The following is a 14,823-nucleotide window of genomic DNA, read 5'->3' as shown; positions in this document are numbered from 1 at the left end:
GCATGAGAAGAAGTGGGTTATGAAGTCTGAGGCTCAACCGGCAGAATCAATTGCCCCATATGTTCATTTGGCTGAAGGATATACCCGGGTTACTCAACTGGCAGACTAGAATGTTCTTGCACCGGCAAGAAACTCATCCGGTAACTAAGGCATTCGTTTTAGGGGGAGGCAAATTGATGACAGACCTTACATTGTCCCTGGTGGTGGTCTGAAAGCCTGTTTCAAATCTTTGGAGAAGTCAGTTTGAAGGTTAACCAGCAAAGATTTGTTGGATCTTGGATCTAGTTTGGTTTACCGGCAAGTCAACATCTACAGTTAAGTATTTCAGAATCTTTGATGGTGAATTGGAAGTTTGATTCTAGATGTGATGAAGGGATATTTCTTGGTTATTCTAATGGAAGCAAAGCATATAGATGTTATAATAAAAGATTGCAAAGAATTGTGGAGAGTGCTAATGTCAAGGTGGATGAGCAATATAGAAGTCAAATCAGAACTTATGAGCAAAAACTGGCAACGGAAATGATCATAACTGAACCGGTAACACCTTTACCAAAACAGAATGTTGAACCAGTTACTTCGGCAGTATCAAAAAATTCTATAGTAACTGAAGATCAGGGAAGAGGAACAAAAAGTCAAAAGACTCCTAGGTATGTAAGGTTGAATCATTCAGAAGATCAGATCATTGGGGATAAGAACAAAGGAGTGATGACAAGAAGAAGATTGGTAGTTGATGAGGTATGCTTAATTTTTTTAAGTGTACCGCCATCAGTTATTGAAGCATGTTGGATGAAAGCTATGGAAGAGGAATTGGATCAGTTAGAAAAGGACAACACATGGACTTGGATGATATTGGAACTAGGCTTGATTGGTTTGCAATGGATATTCTCAGAAGGAAGGAATTGATTATGTTGAATCCTTGCTCCGATAGCTAGGATATTCTAGTATGGCTCTTTGAGCATGTTCAGATGCGGATTGGGCTAGAGAGATAGGTAACTAGATAGGCTCTTCCGGTGAAGCTTTCTTTCCTGGAAAGAAACATGTTTCATGGATCAGCAAGAAGTAGTCATGTACTTATTTATCTACTATTGAAGCTGAGTATGTTGCTACCAAGTTTTATGGATGAAGCATATGTTGAAGGATATATAGCTGGATTGTAATTTACCGGTAGTTATTCACTGTGATAACACTGCTACTATTGACATATCAAGAACCCGGTATTTTTATCAAGTATAATTTTCTGAAGGAGTAGGTGGAAGCAAATGAAGTTAGATTGGTTTGAGGAATCATTTGAGCATTTGAGAGACAGATTGAGGTTTTTTGCCTCTCCGATAGAGACCTGAGTGATGTTGATTGGCATCAGTCTAGTTTGTATTATTAGAGCTATTATTCATTCTAGATTGATGTGGTGATGCTACTACTCAGGGGGAGTAGTTAGTCTTGTGATTCAGTGGTTTATGATTTTGTTTTGATATTTATGTCAGATTTCTGGCATTGATGTCAAAGGGGGAGAGATATTGATGTGAAAAATTTAAGGAGCTATATACATTAAGGGGAGAGATATTTATGTGTAAAACAGAGCTTAATATAGATATCAGTCTAAGGGGGAGATTATTGGCACAAGGAGGAGGAACATAATTTCAGATTGGTTGTATCCCATTGGAGGAGTTTGGTTTTGTACCAAATATCTCTTTTAGAACTTCATTGTCATATCATTTTGTGGGAGATTGTTGGTTGTCTTCCATTGGGGGAGACTTGTTTGGCATTTCTTGGCACTTGGATGTTTTTCACATCTAGTGTTGCCATCAATACCAAAGGGGGAGATTGTTGGCAATTTGGAGGAATTGATTATGTGTTGCATTGATGTTTGTCATTGATGGCAACACCGGTTGCTCTAGCTGCTTTGGTTGTTTACCGGTATCAAATTGGTCCCGATAGGATGATTGGTTTCTGATTGGTGAGATCATGTTGATCTGGTATGCTTTGGTCTGTGGAATTGGTTTGGATTGGCTATTCATGTATTCCTGATGTGTATCACATTTAGTTGGTATTGATTTGATGATCTGGAAGCTATCACTTGTTCTAGTTAGCCTTTTGGTTACCGATGTTCGTGGTGTTTCAATTGGCTTATGGCGACCTATTATAGGTCTAGTGGTTATTCTACTAGGTTATGGACCAGTTTATGTAACGTGTGGGCTAATGTGTTACTAGTTGGATTCATTGATTGGATTATGTTGTTTCGGCCTTAGGCCAACTTGGTTGATCATTAGATTGCGGGTTTAAGTTATGAATTTATTGTATTATCTTTTAGGTGGCCGACCTGAATGTTTAGGTCTTGGGTTGGTATAAATATGATGTAAGATCTCTTTGTAGATCATGAGATAATGGTATGCAAGTGAATAATGCTGTAATCATTTATGCAGAAGATTTGGTTGATCATAGGTGGTTGAATTGGGTTTGTGGCAGAGGTTTAAGGCCTCCAGTATTGAGCTTAACCAGAACTATGCTCAGGCATGGGAGATGCTATACTTGCAGTTCAATCTTCATTTTGGATTGTTGTCCGATGTTTTCTGTAGTCAATGAGACTCCTTTTGTGATGAGCAGTGTTCTCTAAGTTGTTGGCCTTCCTGCATGTGCAGAACCTTCTTGTAATATTTATTCATCTAATCAGTGGATAGATATTGTGGGTCTCCACTCCCACCGTGGTTTTTCCTCTTTGAGGTTTTCCATGTATAAATCTATGGTGTTATGCTATTCATCTTTGTAGTTGCATTGTTGCTTTTTGTTATATGCTTTTATGTTTACCGATTGCTGAGTTGTTGTATTAATAAGGTTAAATTTCTCCATTCCGGTAGAACACTAATTCACTCCCCCCCTCAGTGTTCTTGGATAACAACATGCTACTCAACTAATCTCTACATACAATGTTTTTTTATTCTATACACAAAATTAATATAATTTTCATCACATTTTCTCTCAACTAAATGTTCTTGCAAGAGTCAAAACACTTAATATTACCATCCTCTAACTCTGTGCTTTCCTTTACCCTGCATGTATTACAAATAAATCACTCTTCCTATCACGAACGCATACTGATATCAAATAAAGTTAATGCTAATACTAACATTATAATGCATATAAAGTTAATCGAGTTATAAAATAACAAACAAGTTTGCTAAAATCTAAAAATATCTAATATTATAACTTATTTACAATGATTTCTCCATTTTAAAAAACAATAGAAGATAGTACAACTATAATGTTCTTCCTCTACCAAATAAGTTTATATAAAATAGTAATATTCCACTCTAAATAGCATTTTACTTAGCAAAGTTTTACTCCACTCGTAAACTTAAATAATTTTAATTTTATTCATCTATCTCTTTTGCCAAAAAAAAAAATATTTTACCATAATACTAACATTATAATGCATATTCCCTGACCACGCCCCTCTCATTTCCCCTAAAATTGGGGAGGAAAAAAAATGTAATCCTTCCGCTACCAAAGCTACCTCCAAAAAACCTAGGAAAGAACCCAAGATCTTGTTAGTTGAGTCTGACGTGGAAGACGGTGTGACCCCTCGGAGGTCCAACAGATTTGCTGGTAAACCCAATATGAAAAACAAATTGTTGTGAGGAAGAACTATGCCAAAGACAGTGAGGAAGATTCTAAGAAGGAAGAAAGTGATAAGGCGGAGGATGATATGGAGGCCACGGAGGGCTTGGAGTCTTCTCAGTTGGATACCAATGCCCCTGACTTTGAGACCATAAAGGAAGATAATAAGAACACCTCCCTTTCATCTGCCACTTCCCCCCCTCATAATCAGATCTCTGAGGAGGATGGGAGGAAGTCTAAGGGCGGTCAGACTGTTGTTGAAGATGGTGAGAAGGAGGAGGTGGTGCATTGTGCAGGGTGTAAAGCTATCTCCAAGGACCTGAACAGTGTGAAAAAGAAGCTGGACTATCTAGATTCCCATGTCAACAAAATTGTGAAATTTGCCATTAAAGTCATGCACTCCTCGGCCACTACAATGTGCCTGTTGCACCGGGAAAAAGTGAACCAAGGTGGGTTGGAAGGTGACACCATGAAGGAACTATTTGAATTCTTTGCTGAAGATTGGACCGGGCTGCTGCTCTCCTAGCACATGGGAGCTGGAAAAAATGATTAATGGGTGTTGCTTTCCTTTTTTGTTATAGTTTTCGTTTCAGGACCGGTTGGATCCTTGTTATGAGGCTTGTTAAGACTCTCTTTACTTTCTTTAGTTATTATAGTCTAAACAATATGCTTACCTCTAAGGATAGATGGTTTATGGTTAGTTTCTTTTTGGTTACCTTCTGTTTAAGTTGCTATATGGATGAGATTGTTATCAATCTTAGGTTATTCTATAGTTGCAGGGGGTTTATGTTTTTGATGATTAAGATAGGGATTAGCTAACTGTCGTTTGACAATTGTGTGTGTGCCCCCTTGTTTTGACTGCTTTATTATCAAAAACATTATAATGCATATTTAAAGAAAAAGAAAATAACATTAAAGTCTACATATAAAACTGCTAGTATATATATATAGGATCAACCATGCATGTATAAGACACATACATATATAGTTAACTATATAAATACATAATATATACAAAAGAACTTCTGCATAAGTTCAAACCGTTGCCATGAGTGTATAAAATACAGTTGTAAGAGTTTTGCAGGTATTCGTTGTTTTCTGTTGCAAGAAAATGTTTGGTGTCATTTATTTGTTTGTTTTCAATAATATATTATTATTATATAGCAAGACGATATAAGGGGTCTTTTCCAAATTCGGGCATTTCTCTACACTGACAAAACTGGACTTGACATATTCTGAATTCAAAGCTCCAACTTCAACAGGGTAGCAGACGTAATTTCTATTTAAAAGAATCTTCTGAATATCCGATTTATAAAAGAGGCTTCATTCTTTTCAGATTCTTCCTCATCTGGGCACAATGCATCCAAATCGCCAGCACCATAATCCCCACCGGAGAAAGGCTCCAATGGCACCGCTGCATCGAGGAACTCTCTTATCTCTTGTCTTGGCTTTGAACGTTGCAGAGGCCCTCTTGGATTGAAGTACTTTTCAGGTTCTGGATGGTAATCCTGAAAGAATACAACATGAAAAATGAAAAATGAAAAAACATGAAAAATGCAAATGATTAGATTAAACATTTCACAAAAAGGCCAAGCCCACCTCCACAATTAAAATAGGTACTTACCAATCCAACGTGCATTATCCGTGCAAATCTCTTAAATTCCTTCCATGGGTTTTCTCGCATTAGCTCGTTGGATAGTCTTAGATAGGTTAAAGCAGATATGCGCCTCACGGGTCGTCCTTCTCTGTTTATTCCATCTGGTCTGGCTTGCCTTATCATCTGTTCATATCCCTCTCTATCATATCTGGGTAAAGCATTTTCACAAGAGACCTCAATCCCTTCCTTCCAGCCTGCATTCAAGACCTGGGAAAAGTAAGTTAGATTTTTAACAGAAGATCAACTATAAACTGCCCACATCAATAGCCTTTCAATATGCGTTGCAAATATATGTTTGCCCAAATGATTCATTCTGGAAAACCAGATCTATATATCGATCAAGTTGAAGATTTTCATCTAGACAATCAGTAACTTTCCACATGGTTAACTGTTCTTTGAAATGCGCATATTTTAATCTACCCAATTGATTCATTCAGCAGGCCACTTAATCTGTCAAGTTGAAGATTTTTAGTCAAGACCAATTAAGAAAATTCCACGTTTTCTTTCAATTTGCAATATAAGTATATTAATAAGGGGCATTAATTGTTTTGTTTGCAGAATCTCGTCCCTTTATCTGTCAATCTGAAACTTTTCACTGACCTGTTTCGCAAGAGCTTCTGGCCCACAACCAGCTTCTGAGGGTTGTTCTTCATCCTGCATTTCAATGCAAGTGAAATTCAATACAGCCCTATGCCTCGCTAGCATCCTAGCAATGGGTCTGTATCCATCTCTTTCATCTAAGTTGTAATAACCTGCTGTAAGCTCTGCAGCATGATTGCTAGATTTGTACCACCAATGAATTCCTGCAACCTGCGTAGACGAGAAAGCATGATATCATCCTGTACATAATCGAGAATGTTAAGGGCATATTATAGGGGTTTCAACATATCATGTATGTTTTGGGCAAGGATTGTTCCAAGCTAATAGATCATTATCTATAACTATTGTCATTAGATTTTCTTCTACATATTTTCACTATCAAAACTGCAAATGTAGTCCCTTCTCATTGGCGCAGATGACAAAATGCAAACCAGAGTGCTCACAATAGGGAAACCATCATATTAGTTTCTCTGTTTAATGTCAAAGCTTAAAGAACAAACTCACCTTAGCTGCCAGCTTGATAGGGCAACCTTCAAAGATTTTCGAGGCAGCTTCGAGGATTTCGTCTCCATGTCTCAAAAGCACATTTGAGTACCAGGTAAGAAAAAACTTTCCACTATCTGTTGTGTAAGAGCCATGATCATGAAAAAAACCTGTAGAATTTGGTTGGTCATTGTAATTTCCTGCATTGTCAGGAGCTGAAAATGCCCACTCTGGTCGGCCTATACTTTCTGCAGCAGCTTTCAAATCTGACAGAAGATACTCATCATAGCACTGTTTTTACAGGCATTAAGTTTCAAAATTTGTAAGATTAAACCTATGCTTATTTACTAATTTGAAATGGAAATGATTTTATTGATATAATTATAAATGCTATTCCTCCTAATTTTATCCAATTTGCTCCAGAAGGAAGATTCTTACCTGGAATTCTCCAATTCCAGGGAACCGCCAACCCTGACTTCTAGAAAAGGATGGAAATCGCAATTCACCAGCGGGACCAAGGCCCACCTCTATCTCAGATATTAAACGTGAATCCAGAAAATCGGACATATTCTCCTTGAAGCTCTTCATGTAATCAGAATATATCTGTCATGGAACATAAGTACAAATGCATGTATCATGTATAAGAAAAATATTTTATTATCACTGCATTGAATAAATTGTTTAGTATTGCAGAGCAAATAAACCATCAACAATGATTATGTACTTTATATACCTCCACAGCTGTGCGGCCTAGGAGCACAGGCTTGTCATCTACACCATAGTTAAGGCATTCCCTGTTACGTTGACCATCTTTATTTGTAAAAAAAATATTTGGATTTGATTCAGAAGTCTTCAGAACCCACTTTGGTAAAGGAATGGTAATATTATCACCTCCACATTGATGAAACGACATGATTGCCTGTAGTTTAAAACCTTGTTCTTGTACAAGTTTGAATAAGTCTCTGTAGGCAGACCAATCGTATTGCTTTGGTCCTTCTGCCTCCACAATCCCCCACCAGACATCAACTATGAGCCCATCAACATTTGCAGACTTAAGGGCTTTTAGATTTGCTTTTAGAAGATCTTTATTTTGAAGGGTATTATCATTTGAGATCACGTCTAACTGTTAAAGTTGCAAAACAAATTAGGACTGTTGATAGACAAAAGCATGCTACAGTGCCAAACTTTCAGTATAAAATGTTTACACAAAGGAGCTCCTGAACAGAAATGGAGTTTTTGTTCTTACCGGAAGCATGACAAAAACAGGGATATAATGTGATAGTAAAACTTCAGTTTTTGTCTTAAGAATGGGATCAGTACGCATTTCTTCAACCTGTATCACAAATTCATTAATCATACTGTATCTCAGAAATCAACAATTTGAAGTCTCATTTTGATTGAATACAACACATGAATGGACACCACTGTCAGATGGATGCATTTGCACCAGTTTCAGGAACTAATACATATACCAACTCTGCATACACAAATGTTGTTGTTTCATTCCTTACTGTACAATGCAATCCCCAAGTCGCATCTCTCTTTGAGCGCCGAGATACAAGTTTTGGTCAAGTTTTGTTGGAAATTAATTTCATAAATTTGTCTTAAAACAGTCATGTTCATTGCACCCTTTTATGGAACTCTAGTCATGGCCTTTAAGTAGAGAACTTAAATTAATATCTTTAAGCCAAGATGCAATTTCTGGTAACAATTTATTGAAAATTAATTTCATAGATTTGTATTAAATGGCTGTGTTCATTGTATCCTTTTATGGAACAGTAGTCATGTCAATTATGTAGAGAACTTAAATTACTGAAATTTGGCTTCAAACTTGAGCAAAGCTCTGTGTGTGTGTGTGTTCACATTGAACTGATAAAACCGCTTGACCAACCAATGTATAGGTAGAATGATTCTGCGATTTAGTTCGGGGCGCATTTAAGTAAATGTGGCGAACTAAATTTAGTGGTTCTTGCTTTTGCATTAAATTAACTCCTTGGTAGCTTAGAAGGGAAAGAAGGCAAGGGCAAGTAAGAGGCTTGACGAACTTAAATTCAAAATTGTAAAGTTACTCTAAGCAAAAGCCCTAAAGGCTACTCTGGATTGAGAGCTTAGTTCTGTTTTTAACTAAATTGCATTTCAGAAAGGAATTCAGTAAGTTTCTGCTTAGCATGTTTGATGCTGGCTCTGAACAAGCAGTATAATAATATACAAGTTACTTTGTAATTGAAGGATTTATTCACACATTTCATCAAACAAGAAGTACACTGAAAATTCATTATCTGTGTTGTTTGTATCTTTGAAATGGTTAGCAATGTGCAAGAAAGTTTGTTTTAACTTTAATGGAAGAAAACATGAGTTGTAATGTCTGATATATTTCCAATAAATGCAGCATTGCTCTAATTGTCAAAGTATCCCTAAGGGAATTGATTTCCAACATACCGTTAAGAGGAGACTATCATGTTCGAGATAGAATCCTCTAAAAATAATAATCTAGGAAAGGAGTTAATCAAGTAGTTAACTATGTTTGCCCAGTAATGTGAAAATGATATTTGCCTAGTAATGTGAAACTGATATGTGAATATTATGTGGAATGGAAATGAAAATTTATAATATCACCAAGTTACCAACAATAGTCGAAGGCATGGTTTTTACGCAGTAGAAACTAAAAATGCATAAGATAATATGTGAATACAGTACCATGCTATCATACTATAAACTTCCTTGTAGCTGAAAGTTACCCTGTTCCCTTCCAGATTCAAAGATCTTTTCAGGATGTTCTGAGACAATACTTCTAGAGATCCAAATATGGATCTCATCTTATTGGATTGTGATGAATATGTTACAGTGCACACTATCTGATTGTTGCTTGTCTATGGTTTAACCCAAGGTGTCCGATAACCCATAACAAAAGCAGAAAACTCATACTTGAAGAATAAGAAATAAGGAGAAGTAAGCAACCTATTTCTCCAGGTCCAAAGGAGACCATGCGGCATAATATATACCAAGGAACCTGGACCACTTGTAGTCAGACGCATTTCAGAATGCATATAGGGTTCTAGACAACTACTTAATGAAAATTATGTTTTTGAAAATTCTAGGATTAAGTGCATTTTACTGTTACTAGATGATGGAATAAAGCTCTTAGTCAATAGCATCTGTACTTTAAGAATTTATTAGACTTCATAGAAATTTCTCTGATAGAATTAGAAAATGGATGAACTAATCATTGCATTACAAAAAATTAAAACATCCAAGAAAGAAAAAAAATATTATGATATATCTAATTAGATTGTTTGAATTTTGAACTGTTAGATGGCTGATAATTTTGGACACTAGAGGAATTCTCTAGAGATAGTAATTTCCTAGAACATGGTCAAGATATTGTGTGTTGTTTTGAGATTAATAACATTAAATTTTGTCTACGGATTTATAGTTAGGTATTTATTCTTTATATACTACACAGCTAAAATCTAGTCAAGGATTATTGAATAATTCTACAAATTTGCATGATCTCTTGGATCTTTTTAACTAAAAAAATATAGCTAGCACAAAGAGTACCATTCAAACTGTTGAAGTGAGTATGCCACGGACACTTAATGGTAACTCACCTGCATAGGCTGCTGGAGAGTTGGAAGTTCAAAAAGATGATTTTTTTGTATGTTATTTGCTTGTTGAGAACTTGCAAAGGCAATTTCTGGAGCTCTTTCTGTTGAACAAAATATGTGAGATCTTTTGCAGACTTTATTGCCTTGTTGAGATTTTCTCTGTACATTGCACATATTTTTCGAGAGGTCTATGAATGCTGAACCTTCAATTCCTTGGAGGTGTAGAGGTTGTCTTTCTAGTGATGACACTGCCATAGAAATATCTAGCTTCATCTCGTGCAAGTGGAACTAGACTGACTGGTCCCAGAAATTGAAATTTCAGCAAGTTATGGAAAGTCATCTATATTCCAGATTGAGGTTCTCTGTTCCTTAAGGATTTCTTTCACATAAGCATCCTGCATTGGTGGCATGAAATGAAAAATTAAGTACAATTATATAACCATGGGCCTTATTGACACATATGCTCTTATTTACACAGAAATGTCCTCCACATGACGAATGATAATATTTGTTCTGCATAATAAGCAATATATCACACTTACGTACCTTCTGCGCATAATTTTATTTGTTTCCATCTGTAGATGCAGATTATGTCAATGTATTTCATTTCTCTCTCCTAAAAGACCCATAATCACACACACACAACGAGTGAAAGCAAAAACCAAGCATTGTTATGACATGAAAGCTGCAAAAAGTATGTACCGAAGTCTGTTCATTGAAGAGAAACTTGATACTACTGAGTAGAGCATCAATGATTTTATTATATACAATTAAACTCCTCCATGAAAAAGCTAAGGCAAAAAGCTAACAAATTGATGCCTCAAATAAACTGCATATATAAACAAACAAGGGTAGTGGTGTGAAGAAAGTAATCTTTATGATGTCTCTACTTTCTTATCAAGTTATTGGGGGAGATTTTAAATGGTCGCTCCCAAGATAAAGCATTACACCTCACCTCTGAAAGGGCAACATTGTTCTTGTATCATAGTTTACAATAAGCACGTGATTTTGTTCTTGCAGATTGTTATGCATAGTTATGTCAGAATATCTCAATCTTTAATTGAAGCAGATTTAATGTTTTATTTTGCACAAGGAAATTGTTTCTAGAAGCAATCTTTTGGATATTATCTCTAATCAAAAGACTAGGTTGTGGAAGGTTTAAAAACTAATGGGTGTTTGGTGTAGGCATGCCAGTATAGGGAAGGATTGCATTCGATAGGTGCCCACCCTTAATTTGTGACCAGTAGAACAACCAGACAGATTTGCATTTATGTTTTGTATCAGGAAACTTTAGAATTGACCACTAGCATTTGGTCCTGTTTGAAGTGGTATATCTCTCCCCTGTTTGTGTAGTGTTAACACTCAATGGTGTTACCCAATGTAAAAAGTACGCAAGTTGCTACCGCCCTTGAAGGTTTTGAACATCTAATGGAAATGTGATAAAATCTCCATTGCTTGTTTGTTGAAGGAAAGTGCCATCCTATTAATGAATTTTGAGCTTGTTTGTATTCTGTCTGTCAAGCATAGAAATTGAGTGCTTACGTTAGCCAAGTACTTGCTTGTTCCACTAAACTAATTGGTTAATACAGTAGTTATCAAGTCAGAAGACCTTCCTGTCTCACTATAATCTATGGATGTATGACAACATGACCAACCCTAGGTACTTAGCCATGGCTTGTCAATGAGCATAGTGACATCACACCCTACCCTAATCAAGATTGAGAACTCCTTTTTTTGGGCTGGACGCTTCAAGAAACAACCTTGAAGAAGCTACACCAAATAGCACAGATATTTTTCAACTTTGATACCAGGTTTAAGGGGTGGCTATTCTTCCAAGCTTTCCAAGGACCTGCACTCAGGCTCATACATTTGTTTGCATACCTATGGGTGGAGTGGGCCTCAGCTGGAACAGACCATAGAGGACAGCAAGAAACTGTGTTAAGCTCAGCAATGAACCAACACCCTCTTGATGGTAACTACAAATTCTACTTAAGAAATGTATAGATATGCCTCGCATCAATTATAATCTTTAGGCTGGTGCAAAGATCTTTTTATGTTCTCTTTTTATAGAATTTGAGTCTAATCAGGCGCACTAGCTGTCATGGAATCATGAAAACACTTTCACCAATGCATGCTTCAATGTTCAAACATCAACACTATAGCAACCAAGTAATGCAACTCTAAATTGAAAGAATAATGATAGGTATGACAACCTTTTTCCCCAAATTAGACTTGAATGCACATCGTACAGTGTTTTATGCTCTGTCGTTTCCTTCAAATTTGCTTATAAAAGGTTTCATGAGTGATGAATATAGTAGTTTCAGATATAAGAAGCAAAACTGCTCTGATACAATAATTGAAATTTACCTTGAATAAAAAATGGAAATTTCACAAAAGCACTATAACAACACTAATTTTGTTAGAGAGCTGAGGACAGACTCTCCCCCTCATTACAGACCCTATTTTGAACTCACAAACATGAATAAATATACAATGTTGTGAAAAAGGAATTCTTTAGCTAATTATAATCCATTCAGCCAAAGCAAGGGGATGAAAGCTAGTATGTGAATGTGTTGAATTTCTTCCAAGGACAAGCCCACTAGTGCATAACAGTTTGCCTTACATATAATGAGGTATCATAACGATCAGTTTATGGACAGTGGACTCCAAATTTCAATACAGTTGACAATCAACTTGGTAAAAGGCTGAATCATGCTTGAGGAAAGAATGGCCATGGTGCAAATGCATGTTGTTCTATTGGGATTCAATACACACGACCCAGCACTTGATATTCACTATAAATATGATAAGCTAAGTTAAACAGTCTAGAATATGACAGAACATCCAACTGGTTTTACACTTACCAGTCTGTAACCTGTGGTCGATTTCTGCATGTCCCCATGTACCCAACCCAGAGGTTTTCCAATCGTATCAAGGAAATTCAAACCGAGGGAATCACATTGATGCTAAGCTCATTATGACTAGCTTACTGCAGCCATAAGCTACTTTTTAGAATTGATGGACTAGCCAGATTACTAAAAACTTATAACGGGCAGAGAAGTATCTTCAATCATAATAAGATATTTATGTGGCAATGAACCAAGAATTGGCTAGCATATAAACTTTCCAATTCGAGTTTAAAATGCTTTATAGTACTGGTCCAGTGTCAATACAATAAACCACACAAAATTTGGAGTGGGTTCTTGAATAGAAATGTGAAATGAATATTCGAAGATACTGACCACTGATTCTTTGACAGTTAAAGTGTTGTTTGTATCTGGATCTAGATATTTGCAGGTGTGCCAGTATGAATTCTTTCAAAAGTGCAAAAATTTATGCGGTTATCATCTAAAGTAATCAAGCCCTTATAACATTTCCTAGAGATCAATCGTTAGAGTTGTAAGAAGATTGTATGTCGAGAGAACCAAGATTGCAAAATCTAGATTTTAGATTATATTTTGACCAGAGGATTCGTATCCGTGCTCTATAAGAATTTTTAAGAATTTCAAAGAGAAGAAATCAATGATTTCTTGTTAAAGGTGCACGTTCGGCGGTGTAAAATCGACAGTAGACATATGATCTCACAACATATTGAAGCGTGGCCACAAATTGCTTTTTTTTGTCACATGTTACATGCTACAAAGTTGAGTGTAACGTCCACCATAGAAATATGATATCACAACATACAGAAACATGGCTACAAATGCTTATTGTGGCACATGCTGCATGCTATAATTTTGAGTGTAATATCCACCATATAAATATGATCTCACAACATGGTCACAAATTGCATATTGTGGCTGATGTTTCAAATTTGAGTGAACTAATTGTAATACCCTAAAAACGGTCATCCAAATCATGACCCCTAATCTCAACAACATCACCAAGGTCCTAATCAAAGGCAATTAAATTTAATCTTGAGCATACAATTAATTTCTTAAATCATCAAATGTCATATGGCAAATTAATCAACTAATATTAATTAATTATTTATTCAATTAATTGATCATTCCAAGTAAAACGTTTTTAAGACAATTATCCTATTTATTTTATTAAATATCCTAGTGTATTTAATTAAATAAATCAATTTGCCATTAAATCATCAAAAAATGAATTAATTGACAAAAAAAAATTAAAATTGAGAAAAGAAATCAAATGGAGATAATATTGAAAAAGAATTAAAATTTGAAAAAATCTCAGAAAAGCAATTAAAACAATTAAATCTCAAAATTGAATAAAATAGAGATTAAATCAATTTTTTCTGATTTTATCTTAATTTTAGTTCAATTTCCTTTAAAACTGAGAAAAGCAATCAATTACATCAATTCCCCTGGATTGTGCTTCCTCTTGGAAAATCTTGACCTCTCATCATCATTCGATCTCAGCCATTGGTTTCTTTCTGAATTTTCTATAAATCCATGCTCTCATCTCTCATTCAAGGATCTTGGAGAATATATTGTTATCATGTTGTTTTTGCTCTAGGTTCATTGAGATTTGTGCATTGAGATATTACATATTAGTTATTGCATACTTATTAAATCATCTAGCTTAATATTGTTTAAATCATGTTAGATTAATCTTGCATATCTAGCTTAAATCTTGCATTCATGTAACTCAAATTCATGTTCATATAGATTAAAAATCCTTTGTTTAGATGTTGTCTAGTCACTGGTATTGCATATAAAATCTAAGAGCGCGACTAAAACTCACATCTACTAGAAGGCAATAGGTCACTTTGTAATGGTTTGTTGTTCATTATTGATTATTGATTTACTAACTATGCATCTAATGACTTAATTGAAGTGTTGTGTATTCAGATACAGATATAGATACAGATACAAGTTCACTTTTCACACACACATTTTT

General features: G+C 35.6%; 1 protein-coding gene across 5 annotated transcripts; it reads right to left on the bottom strand.

The window, feature by feature from the left end:
* Positions 1 to 4,582: 4,582 nt before the first annotated feature.
* LOC131036250 (beta-amylase) lies at positions 4,583 to 13,531 on the bottom strand. Of its 5 annotated transcripts, none has more exons than XM_059207514.1 (10): positions 12,822 to 13,531; positions 10,504 to 10,532; positions 9,961 to 10,352; positions 7,599 to 7,685; positions 7,086 to 7,475; positions 6,791 to 6,955; positions 6,374 to 6,643; positions 5,870 to 6,079; positions 5,237 to 5,476; positions 4,583 to 5,120 (listed from the first exon to the last, which is right to left on the bottom strand). In XM_059207514.1, exons 3-10 carry the CDS (start codon positions 10,228 to 10,230, stop codon positions 4,896 to 4,898), a joined length of 1,857 nt encoding a protein of 618 aa, XP_059063497.1. In that variant the 5' UTR covers positions 10,231 to 10,352; positions 10,504 to 10,532; positions 12,822 to 13,531; the 3' UTR covers positions 4,583 to 4,895. The 5 variants fall into 5 exon arrangements, with proteins under 5 accessions (XP_059063497.1, XP_059063500.1, XP_059063496.1 ...); XM_059207517.1 differs by having other exon boundaries at positions 13,200 to 13,531; XM_059207513.1 differs by lacking the exon at positions 10,504 to 10,532.
* Positions 13,532 to 14,823: the final 1,292 nt, after the last annotated feature.

This window comes from Cryptomeria japonica, chromosome 6 (assembly GCF_030272615.1).
Source record: "Cryptomeria japonica chromosome 6, Sugi_1.0, whole genome shotgun sequence".
NCBI classification, from domain to species: Eukaryota; Viridiplantae; Streptophyta; class Pinopsida; order Cupressales; family Cupressaceae; genus Cryptomeria; species Cryptomeria japonica.
This window is presented reverse-complemented; position numbering and strand designations above follow the sequence as displayed.